Source organism: Drosophila albomicans, chromosome X, assembly GCF_009650485.2.
Source record: "Drosophila albomicans strain 15112-1751.03 chromosome X, ASM965048v2, whole genome shotgun sequence".
In the NCBI taxonomy this organism is placed as follows: domain Eukaryota; kingdom Metazoa; phylum Arthropoda; class Insecta; order Diptera; family Drosophilidae; genus Drosophila; species Drosophila albomicans.
This window is the reverse complement of record NC_047627.2, coordinates 20,531,680-20,551,185: the sequence shown is the minus strand read 5'-3', so window position 1 is coordinate 20,551,185 and position 19,506 is coordinate 20,531,680. Positions and strand designations below refer to the sequence as shown.

Here is a 19,506-nt window from a genome sequence, read left to right as displayed (position 1 = left end):
GGGATGTCATGGGGCAGCAGCAGCTGTTGCAACTTTCTTCATTTTTTTTTTTTTTTTTTTGACTAGGGGAAAGCTCTGTATGTGTGTGTGTTTGCTTGTGTCCAACGTGCTTGTGTCTGACGTGCTATTATTTAATGAGAGTGCATAAAAAATTAAATCAAAATGCTTTGCACGCGACCATGGGACAGGTGTAGAAAAGCAGGGGGAGAACAGAGGGAAGAGGAAAGCGGAGTGTGTGTTGCAAATAGAAGGACATACGCAAACTGTGGACACGGTCGAAGGAGCACAGAGTTGGGTTCTCAAGAGGAAGGGCGTGAAACATGTGGAAACGTGAAGACGGCAGCGTTTAGTGCTCGAGCAAATATTTAGTGGCATCTTAAAACTCACTCGCCTCGCCTTACCTTGCCCTGCCACGCCTCGCTTCCTCTTCCACTTTCCACTCGTAGCTCCTTGCATTTTAAATATGCAAATGGATACTCGAAACTATTTTATTATTCACACGAGGCAAAAGGCAATGCGCCCACGCACAAAGTGAGAGCGACAGAGTACGAGAAAGAGCCACGTTCCATTTCCCTAAGTTTTCTCTACTGCTTTCTCTTTGTGTTGTTGTTGTTGTTGTTGTTGGTCCTTGTACGACGACTACACGCCCACATTTTGGACTTTGGACTAGGGAAGTAAGCAACAAATTTTCGGCCAGACGCGCTCGGCTTTGTGCCATGTCTCTCTCTCCCCTCTCTCTTCCCTCTCTCTGGCCTCTCTCCAAACAAAGCTCTTTAGTATTATGTGCTGTTTACGATGCCATAAAAAAAGCAAAAGCTGCAACATGAAACAAACAAACAAAGGCATAAAAAAAAGAACAACTAAACAAGCTGCAAGTTCAGCTGAGTTGAACCAACTTATTGTATACCCTGCCAGCAATCTTATTTCAATTAGCATACGATTTTAAAGTGAGAAAGAATTTTCATTGGAGTAATATTTTTGATTTCTAGTTCACACTACTTGGCTACAATTTCAAAGTGTTCTTTTCACTAATAAGTATAGAGTAAGTAGTACAAAAAGTTAGATAATATTTATGTCTTGCTGAAAACCTTGTCAAGAATAAAGCGTATACAAATTTCATAATTTTATGAGAAAACAAAATTGTTACTCTTGGAAGTTTGAGCAATAAAATAGCACATTTTCTTTATGAAAGTTGAAGGCAATTAATGCAATCATCCACTACATAAAACTTTTTAACAATTTATGCTAATTTTAATTACTGCTTTTTAAGCGTGAGTTATCGACTATTGAATGTAAACAAACCTGTTTAATATCATTATCGATCTGTAGACGATTCTAAACGTTTTCCAGACTAATCTAATTTGTTTCAACAATGAAATTATATATATTTTACTTATGCAATTCAATCATTTGTTAGAAGCATTTCTTGTCATTTTAATCACTGCTTCCGAAGCGAAAGTTATTGATAATTGTAAGTAAACCACACTTTTTACTATCGTTATCGATCTGTAGAGAATTCTAAGCATTTACTGGCATAATTTATAAAGACAGAAATTAAGGCAATCATCTATTATTCATTATGAAAGTTATCGATCATTGTAAGCAATCAATACTTTGTTTTTTGAATTTTAACGGCTGCTCTTGATGCGAAAGTTATCGATCATTGTAAGTAAAAAACACTTTTTACTGTCGTTATAGATCTGAAGAGAATTGTAAGCATTCTATCACAAAATTTGCAAAGAGTTCAAGCACCAAAAATATGATATTTCATTTATTACATTATTTACTCTTTAATTATTGCGGTTTAAGTAAAAGTTATCGATCCTTACAACACTGTTTTGCTATCACTATCGATCTCTTGACGATTTGAAGTATTTTCCGGAACAATTTGCGTTGCGTTACCAACGGATGTCATAGACATGAAATTCTAAAAGAGATTTTCCGCCTTTGAATATTTGCACTAAACAGACAGACGGACCGACAGACAGAGAGATGAGCAAAGAGCAGGCGAGCGAGTGTCCTGACATAGTCCTCTAGGGACGGGGTGGGGAGGGTCCTAAGCACAAGTAGTTGCCCGTCTATTTATCAGCACAAATGTCTGACCAATAAGCCGCGTTGGCACACAAACACTCACCAGAGACACAGATAAAAACGAAGAGAGCAAGAGGTGGAGCAGAGGAGATGGAGATGGAGATGGAACAGGTCGAGGGTCGGGTTGCGACCCAGCTCAAATCATGTCGACTTGGGGCACGACCTACGCAGCTTTGGCAACTCAGCGACAGTGTTGCAACTCTTTGGTCTATGTGTCGTCTATGTCGCATATTTGCACAGGAAACGGAAAACGGAAACGCAGCCCCTCGCTTCTCTCCTTCCTTTTCCTTCTCTTCACTTCCCTTCTCGACTGTCTGTGATCTGGGAGGAGTAAAGTGGAAACCACTCCATCGACTCTGTGTGTCGCTTTCAAAACGGAAATTATTTGCGTTCTTATTTGCTGGCCAAAGGTCGCGTATTTGGCATTCAATTTTTTTTTCTTTTTCTTCTGGCCGCTTTGCAGGTTTCTTTTCAATTCCTTTCAGTTTCATTTCATTTCTTTTCTGATTTTTTCCTCGTTGTTGTTGTTGTTGTTGTGTATTATGTTTATGTATTTTGTAATTCGTTATTATGATTTTTTTTTTCTTTTTGCTCATTTATAATTTACAATTCTCGTATTTGGGCAGCTGTTAAGGTAATTGGAAAAAAAAAACGAAATTGCTGCCCTGATATATTTTTTATTCATTTGCAAGAAACGAAATTCAAACAAAACACTTTTGCCCCTCCCACGTCGATCGTTTAGGCTATGCAAAACTTTCATTTCCATTGTGCAAAAGTACAACATTTATATTTAATACAAAATTTACTTTTTCAATGAACCAATTTGAGAAGAAAGAATAGACTAATCATTTTAATAAGTAATATTCAATGCGTTCAATAAATGATTGTTAATTAGCTAATGCTAAGGGGAATAATAAATGAAAAGTTTGCTTTGAAATTTTGAGTATATTCAATACAGTTGCTTTAGAAATCAAATGAGAAATCAAATTCCTCTTAATTGAAATGTTATTCTGTAATTCATCATGCTGAAGCAAATTGTTTATAATTAAAATCTTATTTTGTAATTCTTTATCATGATGATAAACAGTTTTCTAAGATTGTCCAGAACTCTAGTTTATTTAACATTTACCTCATTAGAAGCGCTTCACTCGAAGACTAAAAAAAGAATTGGGAATTGGTATAGAATAAAACAAAACTTCGCCCGATAAACCAAAGAAAATAATCCTTGTCCAGGATTATGTAACTATCCAACTGTGTGTGTAGTGCATGTCGTCCTTCAGCCTCGCTCGCTTTCATCATTTTGCTAACTGTTCAGTTTGTTATTTTTATTGATGGCACAAATGGATCGTTGTTTTCATGTGCCCCTCGTGCGTCTGTTGTTATCGCTGTGCGGCCGTGACACGCCTCATTGCAGTGCCATAATGATAACATGAAATCTCCAGGACAACAAGGACTACACAGCACACACACCACACACACACATGACCATTCAGACCCTCCGAAAATGTATAAAAGAAATAAAAAATAACAAAAATAACACAAGAGCATACGATTAAAAGAATGTGTGACTATTAGATACCCAGCATTCTAAACAGATTTCAAGCTTTAGAGAATCGAATTATATACAGATATATAAAGAATATATTGAATAGTAGTTTGCAAATTTAGGGCTAAGAACCTACGATTAACAAAATTGTATTTGAACATTAAAAACTTGCTTGAGGAATGTTTTAATCTGAATAGAAAAGTAGATCGTAAATCTTAGTTTAAGATCTTATCAATTCTTAAAAGATTAATCGAACTTTGGGTTAAAAAGTCTTAAAACAAGATCTCAATTTTAAATTTGCATTTTAAAATTAAGACAATAATATTTTTTCTGCTCCAGGATTTCATATAATATTCATTCATGATTTTATTCTTCATGTCAGCATGTTTTCTACATTATTTTAATCACTAAGTTATTCTATTTAAGACCCAAAATGACATCTAGTAGTTTTTCCTATTACTCAAACATTGACACTTTAAAATATCTATTAGATAATTGTATTTTAATAAAGGGTAAATATCTATTAACTTTAATATATTTTCTGTCCGCAAACTAAAATACCTCACTCTACTTACTTACACTCGTGGTGTAGGGTATCAAAGGACGTAGCGCACAAATCCAATTGATTTATAAACGGGGCCATGTCCAGATTTCCAGCCACTAACCGCACAACATTTTCCCCCGCATCCCTTTCTCTGTCTTACTGTCTCTCTCCTCCTCCTCCACCTCCATCTGCCAAGCAATATTGCTCTCACTCTGACTCTTGCAATTTGAACGTTTATTAAAACGCTTTCAGTTTGGTCGCAAAACAAAAAAAATAAAACACTGAGAATTCGAAAACTGCAAAAACTGAAAATGGGCAACTGCAAAGCGCGACGCCTCAGTAATTTTTCAATGAAAAGAAGTGTGAAATTGTGCCGTTATTCATTACTATATCTATGTATATATATATATATATATATGGCTGCCCATGAGGTCCCTTGGCTCTAGCTTGGCTAGCTGACCGTGCCTTGTCTCAGTTCAGAATCGTTGCCAGGGCGTCACTGTAAAATTGAAATTGAAAATAAACACACAGAGAGGGCACACAGAGCACAGTACGCGGTCCACGCACAGTGGTTAAAAATAATCCTTTTTTGTGGAAATAATCTGATAAGAGGACATAATTGATTTGATTTTTAATAGAATGAATGGATAGAGAAATGGTTGAAGTATCATACAAATCAGATCATCACGAATAAAATCTCTCGATTTACAAAAATTTCTTTCAGTGCCTTACACATTTGTATATAATACTATCGATAGAACTATTAGTATAGCAAATAAACTTCATATTCATTAAATAGTTTTTAAAACTTAGAAGACAAAATTTAACTTCAATTCTAAACAGATGCAAGCCTGTTTATGAAAGTGTTCCTAATGTTAGTTTTGGTTTAAGACATATGAGAATCTAATGTATTTTGCTTATAAAAGAGTTTTTACTGATGTATTAAAACTATGTATGTAAAGTAGTTACATTCAGTTGTCTGTTGTTGGAGATCGCCAGATCGATAATATTGCTACTGAAATTAGTCCAACTTACACTGATGTAATTTGTTTAATTTAGAGCTTTATTGATGTAATAAGAAAAATTAACTTGAAAAAGAAGTGTATCGATCTATTTATAGATATTGATAATGCGTTCATATGAAAATCCAAGACAATGAGGTTCGTTTTTGTATTTTCTTTGGCACTGTTTTTTAAATAATTTAAAATATTTGTTTAATATATGAAACATGAACAACATTTTTGACAAATATATAAATTTAACATAAGCATCTTTTTAAACGAGTTTTAACTTTGCTAAGTGCAAGTTTCCATTGCCATCAGCTGTGTCCCACTGTGCACACACATTCAGCAGCCGAAAGACAGATGACGAAAAAAGAGAAGAAGAGCAAAAAAGCGCACAGAATACGTATTGCGTATTGTTGCCAGTTGCTAAGAAAAGGACTCTTCCCTTGTCCTGCTTTGACTTCTGTTTTTGCAGTTGATCTCTGTGTGTATGTAGGTGTGTGTGTGTGTGTGTGTGTGTGTGTGTGTAGAGGTGTGTGTGAGTGCTAGCAACTTGTGTGTGTGCGTGAGTTCGTGTGCTGGAAAATTTATGTGCGTTGACAAGTTGAGCGCCACAAGCACACCAGAGTTGGAGAGCAAGCCCAAAAGTTGGCGTTGTTCTGGCCAGAGGACATGGGCGGAAACACCTGAAAGGTGTACACACACCTCAGTGTGTGTTTGTGTGTGTGTGTGTGTGTGTGTGTGTGTGTGTGTGTGTGTGTGTGTGTGGCGGGTGACGTCTCCTGCTGATTCAGTTGGCGTTGCTTGTAATTTTTCAGTGCCGCGCCTAGACAAGGCCACACAAGGAGCGGCAAAAATTGAAACAAGCGAACAACAACAAGAAGTAAAGGAGCGAGAACATTGCTGCGACCACAAAGACAGACAACAAATTGATGCGGAAGTTACTTGGCAAATAGTTTTTCCGGCACTCGCATATTTAAACTTAAATTAGCAACAAGATCAAAAAGTTTGCGGAAAAACTTGCCTCAAAGTTGTCAAATGTGACAAGAAGTTTTGGTGAGAAGCAGCAGAGAAAAACATTTTCACTTGCCTGCCAGAATCTGCTCGCAGATTTATGAGAATCAGAGAGTAAAACACAAGTTTTGTTGGATTTAGTTAATAACACAATTAAATCAAAGCAAAACTCTGCTTAATGCATCAGTTCATTATGAATAGCTATTAAATATCAATGTCCATTGAATGCGAATTGATTACAATTCTGTTTTTTTTTTTTTTTTTTGCCACATGCTTCATAAATTAAACAGCAAACAAATAAAAAATGTAATTAATACTCAAACGAAAAGTGCAAAAAAAGACGAGGCAACAATGTTAATAATACAGTCAGAGGCTAGATAATATTAATTAATTAATGGATGATTGCATTTAATAGCGAAAAATGTAAATTATACGATGAAAAGCGTATTTATAAAAAAAAATACAATTACTGATTAAATTCATGTAGACTTCAACTTTAAGGTATGCTTAGCAAGTTCAATACATTTATCAATAATTTATGGAATACATTTAAAGAAACCATTTTAAAGTGGAGTAATATTCTTAAAATATACCAAAATTAGTATACCGAAAAGCACTAAAATATACCAAAGGCTTATTTTTAGAATATACGAAATTCTAATATCACAAAAAAAACAAAATATATCAAACTCTTATTCTTAAAATATACCTTACTAATGTACCACAAAAATAGTAAAATATACCAATAGTTATATTTGGTATATTGATATACTACTGCATTCAAAATATACTATAGAATACTAATAATACCAAATTGTCTGCAAAAGTACTTAAGACCTGATTTGCCATTCAGAGTATAATAATCAAATAATATATATTTAACGCCCGCTTATTTGATATAAATACAACTAAAGGAAATAATCTTAATCTTAATACTACTTACGCTCTCATCCGTTTAACATATTTTCTTCTTTTTGTTTAGAAAAAAAAGTTGCAAATTTAGATTAAAATAATCGGATCTGAGAACTTTTCTTCTTTTTTTTTTTTGCTCTCAAACTCATAATTTTTTGCAATCCCTTTCAAGTTGCCAGTGAGAAGTTTGACTGCACGCACCTTCTCGAGGTCGTAACTGCGCATTGAAAACGGCTTAATCCCCGCCTCAAAACGCAAATGAAAGTTGAGTTGAGTTGAGCTGAGCTGAGGGGTAACTTTGCGAGTGGAAAAGAAAGTTTGGTGTAATTTTCATAACTGCTCTGTGTTCAGCTGGCAATTTTCCGAGAGATATAAACTTAAGTAGCCACGAGTTGATGAGGCATTAGACACACACACACACACACACATCCAGCTGCACAAAAGAGCAGAACAAGCGTGCAGGTCAAACAACTCTTTTTATGTCGTCATCATCATCGTCATCATCATTATTATTGTCACGGTGTCGTATACGTAATGTTAATCTGACAACTTCTGCCGGCATTAAATTTTGAGCTGCTGCAGTTTTGCGCAGCATTTGAACTGAACAACTTTGTCAGTTATGTTGTCATCATTGCGACCACAATGCGTGGCGCCACAATCGCAAGTGCCAGCTTGTTGCAGCCCGTTGTGGCAGCAACTTGTTAAGTATTTCAACATGGCTCTCGGCTGTCTGTAGGCAAAGGCACTTTGTTGCTACAGCTGCACATTCTAGCCATCCATCAGTATATACTATATACCATATACTACATATAGTATATTTCGTTCCTCTGTTATCCTCTCTCTCTTTCTCTCTGTGTGTGTGCTGGCTAGTTGAACATGCCGCTGCTCGTTTAGCTGCCATTTGATTTGTAACAAAACGCATAAGTGGCGTACAAAACTTTTCCAATATATTTATAGTATGTGCTCTGCAGCACATTTTTTCATTTTCTTTTTATTTTCCTTTTGCTTCGCCATTGCTGCACCATCAAGGTGCACACAGAGTTAAACGCTAAATGCTTGAAAGGACACAAACAACTTCCACTTTTTTATTTTATTTTCAAAACTTTTCATGTTTGCAAGCATTTGAGCGACAATTTTCAGTTAGTTGTGACCCACAAAAAAAAAAAGAAGGAGAAAAAAATATAGTTGCTGCAACAATTGATTGACCATTAAAGCTCAACTGGATGTCAACACGAAAAAAAATCCTTCGCACAAAAATATATCAAATTGAAAAGATAACTTTTGACACTTCACTTATATGCGCATCAAAGTTTTGAATGCTTTTGCAGACTTCGTTAGCTTAATTAACTGGCAACTAACGCATTTAAATTGACTGCATTTGATATGCTCAGCAGAATTTTACGCTTTTTAGCTTCATTTCCAATGCTCAATTAGCAGAGTCAGTGAATATTGAAAGGAAATTAAGGCATCTAAAAAGATCACAACTAATCAATAATTGTCTACAAAAATATATTTTTATTATTAAAATCAATTTAAATTTGTGTTATATTAAAAATATAGGGAATAAATTTTAGTTTCCTAAAAGATATATGTATATTCCTTATATATATATCAATATGATTATATTTTTAAGAACTCAAATCTACAAATTCTTTATTGCATAAATAAAAAAAGTAACTAAATAATAAAAGTGATTTTTTTATAATTTTAGTATTGTATTATATTAAAAAGAGAAATAAAGATCAGAAATACATGTTAGTAAGTTAGATAGAACATATGTATATATATTCTATTTTTTATTATGATTAAAACGAAATACAAAGAGAGCCGTATAGAAAGATTTGGATTAAATAATGTTTTGCTAAACAAATTTACTTTCTTCTTTTAAGACTAAAATCCCAAATCAAGTTATTTTGAATAATTTTTAATGTTTTAATTCTCATAAACTCACAAGTTTTTGTCTAGATTGCAACTTAAAGAGCTTAATAAAAAATTCAAGTTCAAAACTATGTGCAAAATTAATACAGCCATAAAGTTTTTTTCAAAATGTAAATTCAGCGTTCTACGCTGCGATAATTAAAATTTGTTTCGTATACACAAACACTGGCATACATCCAAGTTCTTTGGCTAGACTCTTGCCTCGTAAACTTGCGCACATTTTTATGGCACATTTTTCATAGACTTATAGGACGCGAAGCTAACATGAACTGCTGCTCCAATGTGTTGCACAGTTTTGTTGATCAAATTATAATGTGCCTTGAAATGGAGAACAAAGAAAATGCGATTTACAATGCCGTCAAGCAATTAAATATGCCAATTGCAATTGCATTTCAATCACACGAGAGCGCTAAAGAGATTTCTTTATGACAATTGATGGCTGACGAAAAAAAATCATGTAATTGTAATACTTTTTGTATGTGGAAGATAGGGAGAAAATGAGTGAGAGAGGGAGAGAGAGAGACCGACAGGCAGCCAGTCAAAGGACATTAAAATAGTTCTCAGTTATCAGGTCGGGTTGCCAGGGCCAACAAAAGATACGTAAACCGAGTTTTTATGGCCAAAACTTTTTCACAGAGAGCAAAATCTTGCCATCATCATGCCAAGCTCATCACAAACCCATCCCAAAACCACTTCAGTTCGGTACGAAGCGATGCCTTTTAATAGCCTGTCATTTAAGTTTTGCCAACACACAAAGTTTTAGCTTAAATTTTGGGAAAATTGACAAACCCAAATGCGCAGAGTTCATCCTGTCGAAAATGTCTAACAAATCACCAAAAAAAAAGAGTCTATTCAAAAATATTTCATTTCATTTGTCATTGAAGTGCAGCTGCAATTCCAATTAACGAGAACCAGGCAAGAACGGATTACTACCAATTAGTCGACAAGGACAATAAATGAATAGACTAGAAGAAGTCGAAGAAGTACAAAATAGAAAAAAACTGCAGACAATTGGCGACAGCAAGCAAATGTTTTTTGCACTTACGCTAGTATTTGAGTGTAGCATCAAAAGAAGAACTTAGCTGAGAGTTGTAATAGCAATAATTTTGTTGTAGTTTCATGCAAATTGTTGGTTCACTTTTTTAGTGGCTATAACAAACTTATAATTTCACAGTTTCGGGCGTCAACTAATAAAATGCATCGTAACAGGCAATAAAGTTGAGTTCTTTTTAAGAGCATTTTACCAAAGCAACTTTAAATGTTTGAATTTACAACCGTAATTAAAAGATGAAGCATCTTATTACTGAATCACTACAGAGTTCATTAAAAGTTTAACTAACTACTTGCAGTAAAAAAAAGATGAATGTTAGAAAATGTGAACTTGAGAAATGAATCTTTTGACAGCTATTTAAATAAAATGGGAACTTAAATCAGAGCACATACAATATTTTTATACTCACTTAGCATCGCCTTCGTCTAAAAAGTCGTCGTCCTCTTGACCATTTCTTTAGGCCAGCCAACGTGTTGTAGTATAAATCTGTCAATTCAGCAACCAACTTTTTTGTAAATATTTGCTATCTGTAAAATAAAGTGTTCTTCACTTAAACTAAAACTTTAATTATAAACGCAAGATAGATTGTGTATATACAGTCGATTGTGTTCAACTTTAAGCTATCCGCTGCTCATTCTTCAAATATACCAATTTAATATACTGAAAAATACTAAAAATACACCCGCTACTCATTTTCAATAAAACCAAAATAGCGGCTATTATTATTAAAATATACCAAAGAAATCTACTGCAAAAATACTACAAATATACCGAATGTTATATTTGGTATATCAATATGCTAGATTGTCAAGCAAAACAGAAGCTCTTGTTTACCAAATAAAATGTAAAAGAAACTCTAAAATATACCGAAGGATATATGTGGTACTATATATTAATTTAGCACTACATACAAAATATACCAGAGAATGCAATACATGCCAGATTGTCAACCAAAGCAACTAAAGCCCATAGTAACTAGGCGTTTTTACCTATACAAAAGTATTTCAAAAATAACTTTTACAATTTTTATCTGATCACAACCAAAATCAGGCATTAAAAAGACATTAGTTGTACTGAAAATATACTAAAAATCGTAACTCTAATTTACGTTTGCTTCTTGATTTCAATATCGAGTAGAAAACTATTATCAGACTAAGTTTACTAAAATAATAATAATCAATTTTGTATTTAAAGATATTCTTGTATTTTAAATTTAAAGCTGTCATTGCTTAACTTTTGGCCACACACAATAGCATCTCATGCAATATGATTATTGAGCCTATAAATCAATTATTTGGCCATGCAATTCGAAGCTAATAATTTCCCTGCAGTTTTGAATGCGATTAGAAACTATTATTTTGCACATGGACAACAAAAGAAATGTTTGTTGGCAAAATAAATGTTGGCCATAATTTGATTAGTATTCGATACGAATACGATGACGACGACGACGACGACGAGTAGCACAGTAAAATCCTCTTCAATTTCGTTTCCAATTACGAGCAAGTCAAAGTCAACCCAATAACAAAAGAGCAGATTTTTCAGCATTGCAGCTGTTCACAATAGAAGATAATTGTTCGAAAAATGATGTGCACTGCATCTCGCTTTTGTTCGCAGTTAATTTCCAATTTTCCGTTTGCCGTTTGTCGGTTGGGTTTTTCCATTTGCTAACTTATGTTACACCTGCCCATGTATATTGCTCTCTCTCTCTCTATCTCTCTCTGTCTCTTTCATTCTTTATTGTGATGGCATTTTATAATCGAAATCCTATGCACGTTTCGGATTTGGTCACATATTTCGATTGGCGTTGGCGAGTTTGACCGTCGAGATGCTATTTCATTGTGTTTGGCCGACACACACGACGAAATGAGAGCTAAATTAAAATGCAAGCCAAATATAAGCTGCATGTGTTAGAGACAGTTCGCTGTGCTATGCTATGCCATGGAATGCTCTCGATTCTTTGGCTCCAGACAGATTGACAGGCCACTCAAAGTGGGTTATGGATGAGGAAGGGACTGAAGGCCACAAGGATCAAGGGAAGCAGGAGAAGCAGATTGTGAGGGAACGAGTTTTTCGACTGCCAACAGCAAAAGTGCATAAAAAGAGTTTATTGTTATACCCAACAAAAGCTTAAGAGAGGGTATGCCAGGCTAGTTCGAACTTTTGAATAAATCAAGATATGAAAAGACGTAAAGCTGAGAAAACAAGTGACTGAAAAATAGTTTAAGCGAAAAGTTGATACTAAATTTGAGTGACTTTTTATTGCAGCTGATTTCTAGGGTATTGTATGAAAAGAGTTTATTGTTATACCCAGCAGTTGTTCAAAGCAGGTATCACAAGCTATTGTAGCTAGAATTTGAATAAATCAAGAAATTTAAAGACGTAGAGAAAACTAGGAAAACAAGTGTCTAAAAAAAATAGTTTGAGCGAAAGTTTGGCAATACAATTTAGCAGCTTTTTATTGTAGCTCATTTGCAGGGTATTGCAATTGATCAATATTAATGCAGCGTTACTCACTGCATATTGAAATGCACTTTGTGTGTCGAGTGTTTACTTTAGGGAAAGAGAGAGAAAGACTGCGTAAAGAGCTGACGACGACTAATCGATAGCCGAAGGTCATCAAAAAGCATACGGCTCAAATAAGTGGTCACAGTTGAGTGATAAGAAGCTGGCCAAGCACAAATCGTGTTATTAGCTGTTCCCCTACAACCAACACACTCACACTTACACACACACACACGCACACGCACATGCACGACTGAACACACACGCAAACTGGTCGCAATATTCCCTTGCCTTACACAGCAAAAAAAAAAAAAAAAAAAAAAGACGAAAACTTGCCGCTCACGTAGTCCAACTTTGATTTCAGAGTTGAGTAGGCGCTGGCAACCGGCAACCAGCAGCCAGAAAGCCAGCCAGCAACCAGCAACCACCAACGTGGCTTAAAACTTTCTAACTGACTTTTTGGTGGTGCAACCAAACTGAAGCTGTCTTCCTGCCACAAAGGGCAACAAATAGTTTGACAACATCAAGTGCTTAGCTTGTGTATCATCATCATCCCGACTACCGTGGGTCCCATGACATTTCAATAATTTCGACCCTCCAACATTACTGAAAACTTTAAGATTCCTTCGAAATCTGACTAAGGCATTTTTTTTGTTTTTTATTGACAACCATGACAACAACAAAAAGGGAAGTAAATTTTAATAAATTAGCAGCAGTTATTAAAGAAAATTAAAGTGAACAAAAAAACGAACTTCATTTTAACAAATTAATTAGCAATTTTCATATAAATTTAAAGTGAACAAACTAAATAAAATGGACTAAATTAGAGTTCATAATGACAAAAAAAAAACTATTTCAAGTTGCCTTTATAACATTTTAAGATTCTTTTTAGAAGTTATAACAATACAAGTTTAATCAGCATTTATGATATTTCATAAAGGTAAACAAAATTTGTGACTGTGTTTATTTAATACATTTAATATTTCTAAAAAAGAATCGTTTCAAATAAATTAACGCTATTTAATGTAAGAAACGTAAATCTGAATTATGAAAATTAAAGTGAACAAAAATAAGGAAACTAAATTTGAATAAAGTAATTAGCAATTCTATATAAATTTAAAGTGAAAATGCATTTTAATTTGTCTCAAAGTTTACATAGAAAACTCCAAAAATCTTTTAGTAATTAAATTATCAATTCAATAAAATATTATTTTCGTTTTGAATTATGAAAACAATAACCAAATCTATTCAATGAAATATTTATTGCTGAAATGAATAATAATATATTTCATTAGTGCAAACAGCATTTTAGTTTGTGTACTTTTAATCCTCATATAATAAAGATAAAGTCTCAAGAAATCTTTATGATACCTTCGAAATCTGATTTAACATAGGCCTTGCTTATTTTATTAGACAACCACGAATATAAACAAGTACTTGAAATATGAAATGATTTGTTAAACAAAGTGCCAACAATATATTAAAGTTGGCTTGGCAGACTTTTGAAATCTGTCTAAAAAATTGTTTATTTTTGGTTGTAGTAGCAACTATCTAGACAATAATAATATCTTTATGATAAGTTGCAAATGAAATTAAAACGATTCTTGCTTAAATCGTTTATTAAGTGCATTTAATTAACGAAATTTCCAATTCAATTTGTGTCTCTTTGTGGCACATTTAATATTCCGTTTCATGATGAATGTATTCAAAATACTTTTGCCACATACACACTTGCATTAAATATGCACACATGGAGGGAGTGTGTGTGTGTGTGAAAGTCAACAATCCAATCGAGTGCTCATTTGACTAACAATAAACAACTTGTTGTTGTTGGCTTTATCAAATTTTGTTTCGGTATTAAAAAGGCACTCAAACGATTCACAACTTGACCTCGAAGCACACACAACTCGAAAGCTTTCTAATTAAAAACAACTTGTCTCAGCAGCAGCTGCAGGAAGCATTTCATAAAACGTTTCTCCTTTTTTTTTTGGGAAGCAACAAGTTTGCAAGCAAAGAGTGTGAAACCGAATGCCAAATACACTACAAACATAAATTATTATTGCTTCTTAAATCTTCTTCGTAGTTATGCTTTAGCAACTAAACTCGTCAATTAGCCAGCATTAAAGATTGCAACTTATTTCTGAGAAAAGAGAAGAGAAGTGAAGTGAAGCGTAACCCCAACTCTGAGCTCCATCAAAAGTTAAGCGCTGTGTTGAGAAGTTAAGAGCCTGTATGCCACTTAACACGTATCGTAACAATTAGCAAAAGTGCCTCGCAATTTTCGTGCACTTTTATTAGATTATCGCCCACAGTGCTCACATGCGACTCGTTATGACTGCTCAACGCATTTACTGCGTAGCATATGTTTTGGTGTGTGTGTTGATGTGTGTGTGGAAGAGTGTGTGTGTGTGCGATTGTGTGAACCAATTAGGAAATTACTTGTGTAAAGTGCTCTTTGTATACGAAATACAAATAAAAACTGCTTTTTGACCCGAAAATGCATTGAAAATACGATTTCAACTTCAGGGTTCAAGTTTCAACTACGATCGTTAGCAATGCTGCTGGTAGCCTTCCTCTTCCCGCAAAAATCAATAAGAATACTTTAAACATTTTGCCATTGGTCAACAAATAGTTGAAGCGAAAACCTACAATGAAAAAAAAAACAGCGACCCACATTTCCGTCGAATCTCAAAGTTTGTTCTTTACTTTTTTGCAAATTTATTGAATTCCTGTTATTTTGCGGCGTCTTCTTTTTGTATAAGCTGAATATACACATACCACATAGATTACTTTAATTGCTCCAATTAGAGTAAAATTGCAATTTTAAAAGGTCTTCCAATTGTTCTTATTGTTAATATTATGATATTTGCATTTTTGTTTAAAGCAAGAAGAAACTTTGAAACAATATAAAATTTTAATTAATTATATTAAATGAGTAACACTCAGAAGGAGGCATCTTCGATATACCACATATGGGCTTTGGTATATTTTAGTATTTTTGCAGTATATGATTCAGTCTATTTTAAGAATAATAGCGCACTGTTTTGTTTTTATTCAAAATGGATAACGGATATCTCACAGTCGAGTGTGCTTCGTCACTTGTTTTTTGTTTTGATTTAAGAAAAAAAATGTTGAAAAATATTTTTTATTTTATTAAAGAAAAGAAGAAATAAACGCAATTGTATACTTTCTTTTTAATTTTCTTAATCCAGATTTTTTTAAGGTTGATTGACAGTTTAATTAAACTTTTTAGCTATACAAAATGACAACGTAGATAGATTTTGAAATAGGTAAATTAATGGTTAAGTACGTTTATTTCTATAATATTTCTCATATAAAAAGATACATCTTTTTTTATATTAATAATATTTATATAAAAATTTCTCTTTAAGGTTTTCTTTATTTCAACTGCTAAGCGTATTGAAATTTCGCTATTGTTTTTCTTTGCATTTTGGATTATATATATTTTTTTTGTTTGAGAAAAACCACTGCAAACGGCGTGCTGTGGCGAACTTTTGGAAAACTGTAATTAAAAGTAAATTTGTATTAATTTCCCGTTGTCGAGTTTAAAGCTCCTCTCCACACGACGGCGGCGTTGTTGTTCATTGGCCCGGGTGGTTTTTTCTTTTCTTTTGTTTTTGGTTTTGGGCCTCGGCCAACTTTAATCAAATATGTGTCAACGCGGATTTATGAAACAAATTGACTTTAACGGGCGCCACTTCATCCTCGAGAGTCGTCGTTGCCAAGTCAATGAAAGTAGCTCTTCCAAGCAGGAAGAGAGAGAGAGAGAGTGCTTCTGTCTCAGCATTAACCTCAGCCTTAACATCGGTTCGGTTTCAGTGCGCTTCAGGAAGAATTAATTAAAAAACTTAATCTGCTTTGGCAGCCCAGCTGCGTCTTCCTTCCCCTCGCTCTCGCTCTCTGACTGCGACTTCGACTTCGACTTCAACTGAGACTGTCTGACTCTCGACTGTCGATGGTGGGTTCCTCTTTGTGTTTTCTTTTTATACCCGCTACCTATAAGGTAGGTAGGGTATTATAGCTGTGTGTCTCCTTGAAATGTATGCAGCAGGCAGAAGGAGGCATCTCCGACCCTATAAAGTATATACATATATTATTGATCAGCGCCAACAGACGAGACGATATAGCCGTCATCCGTCTGTCCGTCATCCGTCTGTCCGTCCGTCGGTATGAACACCTAGATCTCAGAGACTATAAGAGATAGAGCTATAATTTTTTCGACAGCATTTGTTATGTTTTCGCGCAGATCAAGTTTGTTTCAAATTTTTGCCACGCCCACTTTCGCCTCCGCAAATTAAAAAAAATTGAATAACAAGCGTAATTTTTTAGCTAGAGTCGTGAATTTTGGTACAGACAATAATAACTGTAGTTTTTATGAATACAGAAAATTTGCCCATCAGACAAAAATTGTATAATTTTTTAAGGAAATACTTTTGTATATGCAAAAACGCTTTCTTACTACGAGTTTTAGTTGCTTTGGCTGACAATCTGGTATATTTTGTACTCTATGGTATATTTTGAATACAGTAATATATAAATATACCAATAATACGTTTTGGTATATCTTTAGTGTTTTTGTTGTATATTTTAGAAATAATACCACACTATTTCGCTTTTATTCCAAATAGGTAGCAGGTATCTCACAGTCGAGTCCACTCGACTGTAGCTTTCAGACTTGTTGGGTTTTTTGTTTTTGGTGGTTTGGCCTTTTGGTTGGCTTACTAGTAGCTGGTGGTTTCGCGATTTTGCCTGGCTGCCTAGCAACTTTCCATCTGCGCTGACAGCGATTTGTTGTGTTGAGTGTTGAGCTCTAAGCTTGTTGTGTATCGAAATCCCATTAAGCGTGTGCCCACAATCTATCTTAAAGGTGTGTTTAGCAAACTCAAAGTTGTGCAGTTACCAATTTAAAGACAAAGTCTTGCATGGCATTTGCTGCTCAATTTTAATTTAATTTTTATATTTTTAATATTATGTTTCTCTACGGGGTATCTTTAAGTTCGTTCGACAAAAATATACATACTAGCTACCTCGCTTGAGTTATTTATCTGTGAACCACGACAAGGCAAGAACAACAAGTGACAAATTGATTTACCAAGTGAATGAAAGCTTTAAGCTGGAATAAATCTATTGAGTAAATAAAATAACTGTCACTCCAAAGCTTTAAGCTAAACTAATTGCTTTTCATTTAACACTTTTTGTATCGTCGTTGTTCTTTTGCTCCGGTCAAGTCTGCAAAGCCAACTTTAAGCCATTGTTTGCACTTTGTTTAAACACTGACTTTCATATTTAGATTTAATCCATTCTAATTGCTCATCAGTTCTTCTCCCACTCTCCATAAATATATTTATCCATACTTCATGTCTGTGGCGCACGGTAAATGAACTCAGTTGCTCTCGGTTTATAAAAAGCACTGAAACATTATTTTTAGTCGACTCACTATAGCTTATTTGCTTAGCTTTGGCTTTGTCTGTTTGCACAACCTGTAATTGACATTGATGTTTGCGCCACACCCCTCTGTCACCCCTCTCCACCCCTCTCCACCCATTCACCATGCGCGTAAATTCTTTATTTCACAATTTTGTTTTGGGTTGAGTCTCGTGCTGTGGACATAAGGTTGTTCTTTTCACAAGCAAACAAATTTAATGAAACCAATATATCAATAATTTATATCTCGATCATTCAGTTCGGGTTCACATAATAATTATTATTATTATGATCTTTAAATATATTCCCATACTACCTATTAATAATCGGTTAAATAAATATTGAAGTCATAAGTGAAGTAGCATAATTTATTTTTAAAACTTATTTGTGCAATTGGGTGCTATGTAAATATGATCGTTTACTATATAACGGGAATCTTCAGACTTCAAAAACATCAGATTCCACATTTCATTCGAAAAGTGTAGTGATCCATCATGAGAATTACTCTCGCCTGTCTCATTGGTAATATACTCATCTATCCTTCGAGAAGAAGAAATGTGATCAACTAATCTTATCCATTTAGCGAGCATCTTGCTCATCAGTGTCGTCGACTTCACCCAGGGAACGAGCAGCTGTGGTTGCCCAGATCCAACCACAACTAAATGTCCGACAACCACTAAGTGCACAACAACCAAATGTCCCACAACAACCCCATGCAAAACAACAACCACTTGCAGGACAACTAAATGTCCCACAACCACTCGCAGGACAACGACAACTAAATGTCCCACAACCACTCGCAGGACAACGACAACTAAATGTCCCACGACCACTCGCAGGACAACGACAACTACTCGCAAGGTAAAGACAACCACTCGCAGGACAACCAAGGCCCCAGCAACAACCACGCGCAGGACAACTCAGAGAACTACGTCTAAGAGACCGAGCAAGACAACATGTAGACCATCACGCAGGCCGACTCGTAATCCTTCACGTAAACCTTCACGTAAGCCATCCCGTAAGCCATCCCGTAAGCCATCACGTAAGCCATCACGCAAGCCATCACGCAAGCCATCACGCAAGCCATCCCGCAAGCCTGGAAAGCCATCTCGCAGACCTGGAAAGCCTGGCAAGCCATGCCGTCAATGCGGTCCCGGTGGTAAGGCCTGCCCCGGTTGCCCAGAGCAAGGACCACTGTGCAAGGATCTATTGGCTAAAATATCAGCCCTTGAGAAGCTGATCAGAGCCTGCGTCTGCGGTCAGAACCGAAACCTCTTGTAAGGCGTGACCTATCCATAAAATCCACATCATGAATACGGAGACCTCTCTCGACTTGTTGACTAATCCTTAAGCGTTTTGTTTTTATTCAATAAAATTTAAGTATTTTGCATACCAATTAATGAGTTTTTAATATCTTAATTCGTGATCCTATGCCGTAAAGTTAAATCTTCAGTGA

General features: G+C 34.9%; 2 protein-coding genes across 2 annotated transcripts in view; both read left to right on the top strand.

The window, feature by feature from the left end:
* Window positions 1-19,506, top strand: part of LOC117577676 (allatostatin-A receptor) — a 98,802-nt gene that overhangs the window by 18,464 nt on the left and 60,832 nt on the right. The window lies entirely within an intron of this gene.
* LOC117577678 (salivary glue protein Sgs-3-like) lies at window positions 18,475-19,390 on the top strand. The gene is made up of 2 exons (XM_034262572.2): window positions 18,475-18,572; window positions 18,634-19,390. The coding sequence occupies exons 1-2, from the start codon at window positions 18,545-18,547 to the stop codon at window positions 19,329-19,331; spliced, it is 726 nt and encodes a 241-aa protein (XP_034118463.1). The 5' UTR covers window positions 18,475-18,544; the 3' UTR covers window positions 19,332-19,390.

Coding starts and splice junctions, on each gene's coding strand:
- LOC117577678 (XM_034262572.2), top strand. CDS start 18,545: ATGAGAATTACTCTCGCCTGTCTCATTG. Junction 18,573..18,633: donor TACTCTCGCCTGTCTCATTG/GTAATATACTCA, acceptor TTATCCATTTAG/CGAGCATCTTGCTCATCAGT.